Source organism: Pyrgilauda ruficollis, unplaced genomic scaffold, assembly GCF_017590135.1.
Source record: "Pyrgilauda ruficollis isolate IOZ18807 unplaced genomic scaffold, ASM1759013v1 scaffold205, whole genome shotgun sequence".
Classification (NCBI taxonomy): Eukaryota; Metazoa; Chordata; class Aves; order Passeriformes; family Passeridae; genus Pyrgilauda; species Pyrgilauda ruficollis.
In genome coordinates, this window is record NW_024519763.1 from 11618 (window position 1) to 23338 (window position 11721).

At 45.9% G+C, this 11721-nt stretch overlaps 1 protein-coding gene across 1 annotated transcript in view; it reads right to left on the bottom strand.

Annotated features, from left to right (window-relative positions):
- The window catches only part of MMADHC (metabolism of cobalamin associated D), an 11573-nt gene extending 8694 nt beyond the window's left edge, over positions 1-2879 (bottom strand). The window contains exons 1-3 of the mRNA XM_041467307.1: positions 2833-2879; positions 2533-2582; positions 1015-1159 (exon numbers count right to left, since the gene is read on the bottom strand). Coding sequence (XP_041323241.1) covers positions 1015-1159; positions 2533-2541 — 154 coding nt within the window. The 5' untranslated portion in view covers positions 2542-2582; positions 2833-2879. The remainder of the gene's footprint in view (positions 1-1014; positions 1160-2532; positions 2583-2832) is intronic.
- Positions 2880-11721: the final 8842 nt, after the last annotated feature.

Sequence of the window (11721 nt, forward strand, 5' to 3'; positions counted from 1 at the left end):
AATCCCAAAATTGGTCTGGGAAACCCCAAAAATGGTCGGGAAATCCCAAAACCACTCAGGGAAAGCCCAAAACCGCTCAGGGAAACTTCAAAAATGGTCAGGGGACCCCAAAAATGGTCACAGAACCCCAAAAATGGTCAGGACAGCCCAAAACCTGTCAAGAAATCTCCAAAACCAGTCAGGGAAACCCCAAAACCGGTCAGGGAAACCCCAAAAATGGTCTGGAAATCCCCAAACCAGCAGGGAAACCCCTCTGCCACACAAGGATTTGATCACAAACATCAGCAATGCACAGGTCAAAAATCCCACTTCAAATCTGGGATTTCAAGGGAATAAATTTACTTTTTCTTTTTTTCCAAATGTGCTTTTTCTTCTTAAATTTGCTTTTCTTTTCAATCAAGTCAAATTCAGATTTTCAGGGAATAAATTTGCTTTTTTTCTACTTAAATTTGCTTTTTGTTCTGAAATTTACTTTTTTCCCTTCTACCAAGTCAAAAATCTCACTTCCAAATTGGGATTTCAAGGGAATAAATTTGCTTTTTGTTTTTTCTAAATGTGCTTTTTCTTCATAAATTTGCTTTTCTACCAAGTCAAAAATCTCTCTTCCAAAACTTGGATTTCAAGGGAAAAAATTTGCTTTTTCTTTCTTACAAATGGGCTTTTAATTCTTAAATTTCCTTTTTCTTCTTAAATTTGCTTTTTCTTTTCTACCAAGTCAAAAATCCCACTTCTAAATTCTGATTTCAAGGGAATAAATTTACTTTTTTCTATATGTGTTTTCCTTAAATGTGCTTTTTTTTTTCCTTAAATAGGCTTTGTTTCTTCTACCAAGTCAAAAATCCCCATTCTGAATTCAGATTTCAAGGGAACAAATTTGCTTTTTCTTTTTTCTAAATGTGCATTTTTTATCTAAATTGGCTTTTTTTTTTCATAAATTTGATTTTTCTCCTCTACCAAGTCAAAAATCCCACTTCCAAATTGGGATTTCAAGGGAATAAATTTGCTTTTTGTTACATAAATCAGGAGGTGCAGCAGCCACGTGAGGCTCATCTGAGCCAGAAGATCCTGCAGTGGAAAAAGCCTTGGCATTCCCAACTCTTCTGAGCAAGGAATAAAAGCCTGGGAGGTAGGTGACCAATCTTGCTCTGTTACAGAGCACCTGAGGAGTAAAAAAAATAAATTTAAGAATAAAATAAAATAATAATTTCATACTAAAAATCCAAAGAATCATTTAAATGCTGCTCTGTGAGTCACTAGAAAAATCCTCCCTCAATAATTATATTGAAATTTGAATTGTGGCCAGCTGTAACATCAAGTTGTAGAAATATTTTATTGTTATTTTTTGTGTTTTGTTGTTCCAAGCAAAGAAAAAAGCCCTGAAAATTTAAAATAGCACCACAGAAACCCCACAGTTTAAATTGAATTATGGATAGGGATTGTCTCCATGCTTATCTCCTGGAAAACACAAATCCCACCTGCCACGGTGTGGGAGGTTTTTGGAAAATTCAACTTTTCAGGTGAGGAATAACAATTCTTTTGAGAAAATAACACAAAAGGATTTTCCCCAAGAGCTGCAGCTTTGATTCTAGAAAAATTCATGCAATTTTACATCAAAAGAGGCACTTTCAGAAGTAATTTACTTTTAAAAGAAGAGAATAAATGGTGCTATTTGGATATTTAATGCAAAAATTGTATTTAAAGCATCAGGACCTAAGGCAGTTTTTCATCCAGCTCTTCTGAGTAAACACAAAATAATTTCCACCAAATTATAAAAAAAACTCAAATGCTTCAAGACACATTTAATGCATGACTTAAATCAATTATTTCCAGCTCAAGCCTGGAGCTATCTCCTTCTAAAACAGCTTTAAAAGGTTCCTGTAGCACAACAAAAATCTGATTCCACTCAAATCCTTTTTCTTTATCACATCAAATCGCTACTGGAATTAATTTCTGCACGATGATGATGATGATGATGTTATAAACAGATGTAAACAATTACAGCCAACATGTAATTAGCAGAAAAGAGAATTTTTCCTTATTATCAGCCTGACTTAACAGGGAGATGTCGCTAATTACAGCTCACTCATGCAAATATTGACACACCTGGCGTGACACCAGCGAGGGAAGCAATGAATTATTCATGTCCCCGCGGCGGGAGCAATAAAAACAATCGATAAAAGGTGATTTATGCTGCCGAAATCAGCTGAGTGCTCCGAAACAGGGAATTCCTCTGTGCCTGAGCACAGAAAAAATGGATTTAATCCTTAATGACTTCATTATTGCTGGGGTGTTCAAAGCGGAGGGGGGCTGCATTGGGATTTTGGGGAGAAATTCTTCCCCCTGAGGTTCTGTGGCTGCCTCTGAACCCCTGCAAGCGTTCAAGCCTTGGAGCACACCGGGAGTTGTCCCTGCCCACGGAATTAAATTATTTTTAAGGTTTTTTCTTCCCCACCCAAACCTGTTCGTAATTGCATTTAATCCTCAACTGCGCTGTTCCCGGGATATCCGCAAGCTCTGCCGTCACTCACTCACATTGGCCATGGCAGACGCTGCTCTCCCCTCGCTGACAGGCCCGGACACCCCTGCGAAAGAGAACGGAAGAGGGCAGAGAACAGAAAGGGGACGGGGAAAGGGAAGGGAAGGGGAAAGGGAAGAGAAGAACTCCCCAGCCCCGGAGCCCCCTCACGCCCCGCACGGCCTCCCCGCCTCCCAGCAGCGGCGCTGCCGCGGACAGGCAGCGGAAGCTGACGGGAAGGGGGAGAAGGAAACGGGAAAATGGGAGAAGGAAACGGGAAAAGAGGAAAAGCAAAAGGAGCCCCCGGCCCCCCTCACCTCTTCCTGCAAAATGGCGGCGCCCACCCGCCCCCGCCCCGCCCTCGCCGCGCGCCTCCAGGCCGAGCCAGTCGATCCGCCGATACCTCGATGGGCGCGGCGAGGCACCGTGCGGAATCCGCCGCTCGGCGTTCGGTTGCTCAGGGCTGCGGGAGGGGCGGTGGGGGCCGTGAGGGGGAGGCGGTGATGGCGGCGGGGCCGGCGGGGCCGGGGAGGTTCCCGTGGGATCGGCGGGGCCGGGATCGATCGTGGCGAGGCCGGGATCGGTCGTGGACGGGCTGCGGTGTCTCCTCGGTGCTCCCAAGGCGGTGTTGCCCCGTGTGAGGGGCGGAGAAGGGCGGCCGTGGGTGCTGTTCTCGCGCGGAGCACCAGGGGGCAGTCGCGGAGCGTCAGCCGCCCTCATCGCCCTCATCATTGCCGAGGATCCAAAAAGTGGAAAATGGGGAGAAAAAGGGGAAAAGGGAATTGAAAGGGTGATTTCTCTAAGGAAAAGTGCAAAGCCAGGTGTTCGCTGGAATGGGGAGCATCAGTGGCGCTTCTGCCACAAAACTGTGACTTCAAGGGCAATACCTCAAATAACTTCTACAAAATAGGAATAAAAATATTTTAAACCTGCTTCAATGGCTTCTCTCCTTGTTGATTTTGTTGATTTTTTAATGGAAAAGCTCCCCAGGGAATGGTCACAGCCCCAAGGATTAAAGTATTTCTCATTTTTTGCCATTTCTTCACTGTCCCAGGCAGTGTTGCTGGTGAAGAAAAATGAACTTTAATCTCTCCCAAATAAAAGTTTGGGCGTTCCCATCCCTCAGTGACTTTGCACAAGGCCTTGAATTTATTTTCCTTCTAAACCAGAGGTTTCTGCACATTTATTTTGCTTTGTCAGTGGTTTATTAGCAGAAATTTATTAACATAAACCAGTGCCAGAGGTTTCCATAGTTCAAAATCAGAGCAGGACTTTGGGTTTGTGGCCAGGGCAGTAATATTCAGCCTTACAATGTTCTTACTGCATTTAATAAAGTCTTGGCTTTATTTTATCAGGATCAAGAGGAAATTTTTGTTTTCCATTCCTAAACAATGTGATGTATTAAGTAGCTCTAATGTTGCAATTTCAATTTTTGGACTTTTTCGTGAGCACATTTGCTCACTATTGGATGCCACTCAACTCTTATTAATTCAATGTTAGCACGCTTAATTCCCGTTTGCTTTTGAATTAAATATTCATGTGGAATCTCTGAACTTCAGGGGAAAAAAAAAATATGAGAAATCAGAGAAATTTAACTTTAACTCTTTAAAGAATGTAATTCATGTCCTCTAATAGGAAGCACTGTGGATTAAATCCAGCCTGTATTGACTTGTCCTTAGGCAATCCCAATTTATCTCCTCTCCAGGGCTGCCACTTCCAGATACTCCAATCAATCCATGAGTTATCAGCCCCTCAAGTTTGTGGCCTGAATTCCTAAAGATTCGTTTCAATAAAGTTCCTATTCAAAGGAGACTGCGGAATCAAACGATCCAATTACAGATTTATCAAATATTAATAAGGAAAAAAATCTTCCAGATCTTTTGGATGCCAGCATCCTTCTCCCCTGGTGTCAGGAAAGTAATTAGCAGCTGGCTTTGATTAAATTCTTCCCTTGGAGATTGCTGCTCTCAGTTTGAGGGAGAGATGCACACGACAGGGTTCCTAATTCCTCCTTGGAAAGCCTTTTTGGAAAAACCCACGTGGCTTCAGTTTGGGGAAACTCCTCGGTGTCCAAAACCTGGAGCTGAAAGCTGAAGTTCATGCCCAGGTTTTGCTGTTTTTTCCTGTTGTTACTGAGATGATTTTATTCCTCAGGGATCTCCAGCATGGAAAGGACGTGGAGCTGCTGGAGAGTCCAGAGGAGACCATGGAGATGATCAGAGGGAAAGGCTGGGAGAGCTGGGAGTGTCCAGCCTGGAGAGGAGAAGGCTCTGGAAAAACCTCAGAGCCCCTGGCAGGGCCTGAAGGGGCTCCAGGAGAGCTGGAGAGGGACTGGGGACAAGGATGGAGGGACAGGAGCCAGGGAATGGCTCCCACTGCCAGAGGGCAGGGATGGGTGGGAGATTGGGAATTGGGAATTCCCAGAGCAGCTGGGGCTGCCCCTGGATCCCTGGAATGTCCAAGGCCAGGCTGGAGCAGCCTGGGGCAGTGCGGGGTGTCCCTGCCATGGAATGGGATGAGCTTTAAGCTCCTTTCCAACCCAAACCATTCCATGATTCCAGGGTTCTCTCTTTGGGACAGTGATCTCCTCTTGGCACCTTGACCAGCACCAGGAGGAGCCTCAGAACTTTGGAACTTTCCCAGTCACCAGCACCCTCTGCCTGAACACTGAACTCCAGAGCTCATCTGGGATTCTCCTTCCATGCCCAGACCTGCTGGATTCCCTGCTCTGGAAGCAGAGGAGCCAGAGGTGCCCCTGAGAAGCTGCTTTGGTGCCCGAGACAAGCAGAAAGTGAATTTTCAGCTTTTCCAACCATTCCTGAGAAGCTGCTTTGGTGCCCGAGACAAGCAGAAAGTGAATTTTCAGCTGCTTCCTCTCAGCTCTTCCAGGAACCCAGAGAAGCTGTGCAAACTCCATCCTTGGAGTCTTCAAAACCCCAGGATGAGGTCCTGGAATTGGACTGGAAGCCCCAAACCAGGGTTTCATCCTTTGTGGGGGTGGTTGCTGGTTTTATTCCCAGTTCCAGCCTGGGAACTGTGGGAAATAGTAAAGGGAAGAAGATTTTCAGAAAGCTGGGAAAGCAGGCCTTAGAAACAGCCCAGAAAACAGAGCTGGCTGCAGCTGCCAAGTCTGAAAGCAGAAAAAGTTGCAGCAGTACAACAAGCAGGGACTTGAAACAATAGCTTGAATTTTAGGAATTTTCCCTGGTGGTTTTCCCTTTGGATACAGAAGATGCTGGTTAAGTAGTGCTAAAAACCCCCCCAGATATTCTTTATTCCCATTGCCCATTTATCTGTGCAATGATGGATTGTGCTGGTGCTCCCAATTTTCCTAATGGCACCCATTAAACTTCATTAGGACTTTGTTAAACCCGAGTTCAAATCGTTGCCATTGATTTTGCATCTCTGAAAGCTGCTGGAAGCACATCAGGCACGGAGCATTCCCGGCCTCCCCGGCATTCCAGCCACATTCCAAAGGGCAGCAGAGGGGCTGGGATGCCAGCCTGTGGTCCAGGGGATATTTAGGATCACCCCACAGAGCTGACAGTTCTCAGCCATCCTTTGTCACTGCCCCAGCCAGGGAATTTTTAGCATCCTCACTCCAGCTCAGCTATTTTGTTTATCCATTTTATTCCTTGTATTTATTTTTCCTCACGTTTCCACTGGGGCTCCCCCTTGCCTTGACCTGCTAAACCTCGGGAATGAGGAATGGCTGCTCCTGAGTGCCAGGGATGGAGGAGAAGGGAGGAAAGGTTTTAACCGTGCTCTTTTCCACAAAATAAACATCCTCTGGCTATAGGAAGAGTAAACTTCCCCTGGAAATGGATGTGTTTATATGAACAATCCCTTTCTTCTGGCATTTCCAGAGATTTGCTGGCTACCACTGGGAAAAGAGGCTTTTAGGGGAGCGGTGCAATTACACCAGATAAGTCTTTGCATGATTTGTTTTCTTTTTGGGAAGACATTCCCCCCCTGGATGGATTGCTGTGAACCTGAAAGGGATTTCCTCCTTTATCTCCTGCGTGTCCCTGCCCGCTGGAATGTTCACCAGAAGGACAGGAAAGGCCTTTTCCCAGCAAACTGCTTGGCTTTGACTCTGCTTTACTGCGGGTTTACTGGGAATCCTTTACCAGCACAGCCTCCCCTGTATCTGTAAGCTCCCAGTTTTTCACCAAAGAGAGAATTTTCTCAACCTTCCTAAACTGGGATGAGCCATTTCCAGGGACATCCTTCCAACAGGAGCCCTGATGCAGGATCATCCAGATGGATCTGAGGTTGAGGCAGACAGTAATTCGCCTCAGTTTGGTTTCAAACAGAGAAATCGAGTTTTAAAAGCTTTAGAATTTCCTTGGTAGGGATTAAACAGGAATATTTTTCCTGGGAAGCATGACCTGCTCCTTGTTGCTCATGTGGGGTGAGTGAGGAGATTCCCAACCCCTTTTTCCTCAGGTTCCTTCCAGCAGCACCTCAGGGATGCTGCCACATCCAACACGGCCTGTGGGGAACAGGGAATGATTGCAGGTTGGGTGTTTTGGGAGATATTTCTATTTACAACTGGTCCCACTCCAAATTTATGGAATTTAGGTGCCAATAATTTAGTGCTGAGGCTCTCACCAAAGCTGGAGGCCAGAAATAGTCTGGATTAAGTTTCATGTGATCTGAATTTGGTGGCAAATCTCAAATCTGGGAATGTGTGGAATTTAGGTGTCAATAATTTAGTGCTGAGGCTCTCACCAAAGCTGGAGGCCAGAAATAGTCTGGATTAAGTTTAATGTGAGCTGAATTTGGTGCAGCCTGAAGCTGAACTGGGACAAGGACTGGTTTGATCGGGTCTGCATTTTCCTGAGATCCCAGCTCTTGGATGGAGAGATCCATGGGGAGCAGGAGGACGTGGAGCTCTCTCTCGGGATCTGCTGGTGGCAGAGACACCAGGCTTGGCAGCCTGGAATGCTCCAGGTGCTGGTGGTCCTGAGCCCTCCATCTGCTCTGGGATGTGCCATTCCAGGCTCTGGGTGCCAGATGTGCTGGGTGCCAGGTAAGGAGAAAGGTTCCCCTCAGAACTGGATCAAAATCAGCTTTTTATAGGCTGCTTCTATTTTTGGTCACTCTTTATCCATCTGGGAAGTGTTAGAAAATCTGAGGAGGCAGAATTCCAGCTAAAACCCAGTGCCATGCCTAATGGGCTACTTATTCCACCAGATTCCTCATTTATTGTTTTTTTTTTTTAATAGACGGGGTCGTATTTTTTAACCCTCACGGATGGGGAGCGTGTCTCACAAAGAGGTTTATGGCATCGTGGGCTGCCTGTGAGTTATGAGGCTGTTCCTGTCTGGCAGGGAATGAAAGAGCCCAGCATCTGGCAGAATGTGAGAGCAGAAATCACAGAACTTCCCACTCGGAGGAGCTGGGCTGGCTGATGGATGTTGTGATAAAATGTCTCTCTTGACGTGTGAGGCAGGACAGTTGGAGGCCCTTTCTGTCCAAATTTATGGGGTTTGACCAAACCTCCTGGCTGGAAGTTTGAGGGAGTCACTCGTTGTGCAGCATGCTGCCATGCCATGGCAGGGGTGCTGAAAATCCCTCAATATTCCTCTTTTGCCCCATGTTTTAGGAGCAAATCTTAACTCAGCTCTGTGAAAAGGGAGGTCAGAGTCCCCAGAATTTCAGGACACAGCCCAGAAAATCTTCTTGCAAAGCCTCATCAGGATCCTCCTTACCCACATCCAGAGCTCCATAAAGTTTATGGAACACTTTCCAATGCCTTTAGTGAAAACTGGGATAAAAATTCCCATTGGGAGGTATTCCATATTAGGAATTCCCAGATATCTCCCCCTCTGAGTCACTGAGGGAGGCAGAATCCAGGTGTGAGCTCCATGGATTCTGCCTGGTACTTGGGGATAAAATTATTGCTGTAGAGAGGCCTTGGGTGGAGTCATCAGGTAAATAATTATTCCAATTGCTGCATTTTGCTCTGTCAGATAGTTAAAATTAAACCTCTTAACTCGAGAGCATTTTTACTGTGGAGAACAAAACCCTTCTGCTGACAAACCTGGTTAGATGCTGTTACCTAATTCTGTCCCCAAACTCTTGTTCCTAATTTGCTTTTTTGTTGATTTACCTCATTCCATGGCACAACACTTCTTTATCCTTCAGGAAGAGTAAGGAACAGTGGAATTTCCAGACCACGTTCCTGGTGGGTTTAATATTCTCTTTTTTACCAGTTCAGGAATAACAAACAACCTCCTGACTTGTCACTGACAGATTCTTTTTTGTGTGTGTTGGAATGACTCAAACAAAGGAGTGAAAACTGCATTTTGCATGTGTCAACCTCCTCCTTTCTAAAGGTACCTTAAAATAAAGGCTCTTCACTTTCTCACATCGACTTCAGAAGGAAACATCAGACATTCCTCTTCAAAAGTTCTGATAGGAACAGATGAGACCCGTGAGATGATCAAAGGGAGAGGGAAGTTTGCTGCGATTCCCTGTCTGTGTGATGGAGCCATGAAATGCTGTGGGTTCCCATCCTGCACGTCAGATTTCAGCCTGCAAAGAGCAGCCAAAAGCTTGTTTGGTGCACGTTGTTTGCGTTTTTAGTTGTCAGGGTCTTCCAAACGAGTGAAAAAAGGAAAATCAGAGGAGTTAATCTGTGGGATAAATCAGTATTTTCCTCTGGGATAAATCAATACTGATCAGGAGAAATGGGATCATTCCTGGTCCATTTTGCTGATCCCCTGCTGAATTTTTTTTTAATTTTAAATTCCACTTAGGTCCCAGACTGATGCACAACTTTGAGAGCCCCAGGATCATTTAGCTGGACTTGAATTAATATTTCCTTCCAACTTGTAGGTGAACCACAAAAACCCAGAGATGCAGCAATGTTCACATGATTTTCTTGAATTTTTAGGGTTTTTTTTTTCCACACAGCAGACCCAACATTTTGTGCTGTCTCCCAAATCTTCAGCTTTGACAGAAGGTACAAATCAGTGTCTGCTGTGTCTAACAAAAGGCAGCATCAACACATCTCTGTGTACTTGAATATTCAAATTCACATCTTTATTCATCTCCCTCCAAAGTCGCTCATCACCAGCTCTGGGGATGAAGAGCTGGGAGCTCAGGAGAGGTTTCTCCACACAGGGACCAAGGAGAGCCCTGAGGTGATGGTGAGAACATCATTTCATCACCCCAAAACTCAGCATCCTCTGGGAGCAGCCCCAGCTCAGCTGAATAGAAAGGAAAAAGGAGCCTCCTGGCTTTGCCCGTCCTTTCTGCCCTGAATAAAACAACTTTTGGAGTGAATCAATTTGAGGGAAGAAAGCCTCGGGGCTGAATGTTTAGCTGAGTGAATCAGTTTGGTGTGGAAAAGCAGCAGAAGGGCTGAATCTCTTTTAAAACTTTCCTTTTTTCTGTCTTGGTAATTTTTTTCATTTTTTTTCACTTTTTTCCGCGGGGGAGCTGCCTTCAGCTCCCCCCCCCGGGACCCAGCTTGGGCTCTGGCTACACCAGAGGCTGCAGCTATTTCCCTGTTCCTTTGGGAGCCTTTTGGGAGTGAATGAACTTGTGGAAAAAAAAAAAAATGAACTCGTTAGTCTGGGCTCTGTAGAGCTGATGAAGTGAGCGGATTTGGAAAGGTCACCGAGGCAGGGTGGCTGTGGGCTGTGACTTCTCTTTTGTAGCACATCGCTGCCTGCTGCGAGCATTGCTGTCCCTCCAGACTTCCCGAGGATGCTGGGGCAGTGTCTGTGGCTCCAGAGCTGTCACCCTGCCAGTGACAGGGCAGAGGAAATGAAGGCACAGCTCCCTGGGGCACCTCCTGAATATTTATGGTGGCAGCGGCAAGGATTTCATGGAGCTGCTCAGCCCGGGGGGGGGATCTGGAGCTGATTTTGCTGTTGCTGTTTGATTTGCAAGCTGCCAGGAACCATCCTAAAAGCCAGATGAGACCCCTGGGTGCACAGCAGTGACAGGGCTGTGACAGGCACCCCAGCCAAGGCCACACATCCCTCAGCAGGCTGTGACAGCTGTAGCTCCTAAGGAGCTCCAGGGCTGGGGACAGCGGGGCAGAGCTGATCATAACACACTGATCACCCCAAAAACACCCCAGGGGTGAGGAAAAGGGGGAAAGAATCAATTCAGATCAGCCAAAGAGCTGCTTGGCCAACCCTGAACTCTTAGGAGAGTGCCAGCTGTGGCACACGGTGCCCAGAGCAGCTGGGGCTGCCCCTGGATCCTTGGAAGTGTCCAAAGCCAGGTCGGAGCAGCCTGGGAGAGTGGAAGTTGTCCCTACCCTTCAATGGACCTTAGGATTCCAACCCAAACCATCTGATGGCTTTGTGACCCCTCTGCTGCCCGTGCCCCTCTCCAGCCCTTCCAGCCCTTCTCCACGCAGTGCTTTAAACCCATTTTTTTTGCAGCAAAAGCCCATGCTGTGTGTTTGTGCACTGGCTGCTGATTGCCTGGGTCACAGAAAAGTGGGTTAGACTCAGATTATTGCCTTTGTCCACGTTCCTGACCTTTTGCCCCGCATATTGCGTGGCCCGCGGGCGGAGGAAGGAGGATTAAAGGTTAAGAAACCTCTCTTGAAAGAGTTAGGATGCCTAAATGTTTAAAATGTTTCCTTTCCCCAGTAATTCCAATCCATATTAAAGCTAAAACCCTTCTGAGAGGTAATAAAACAGAGCAGTGGAGGAGATCATTGGGAAGATTAGGAAGAAGAGACTTAAGGGCTTATTCTTGATGCTTCTGGGTTTATACTTTGTTCTTGTTTTACTCTGTCAATCTCTTCTAGTGTTTCTCCCAGTGATTTTATTGTGTTTTTATGGAGCAGGGATGGTGCTGCAAACTAGCAGGGAAAAGCTTGTTGTGTTGAGTGGAGGGGGAAGAACATTCCTTTGCACATTTTTCGGTGTTCCTGTTATATCTCAAATTTAGAAAGTAACAAGAAGCAGCATCCAGTTTTCATTAATGCTTTAGGGTTTGGTTTGGTTTTTTTTTTTTTTTTTTTTGTTTGGTTTTTTTGTTTTTTGGTTTTTTTTTGGCACATATGTTTTTGTTTCCAGGCATCTGAAGGAGAAGATGAAATTCCTGGTGGAGGACACCAGGACCAGCAGATTCTTGGGATTTTGGTGCCAGGTAGGAACCTGGTGACCTCCTTTGTCCTAAACCCAGCAGAGTGGGAAGTACAGCGATGGTTTTTTGGGACAAAGGGT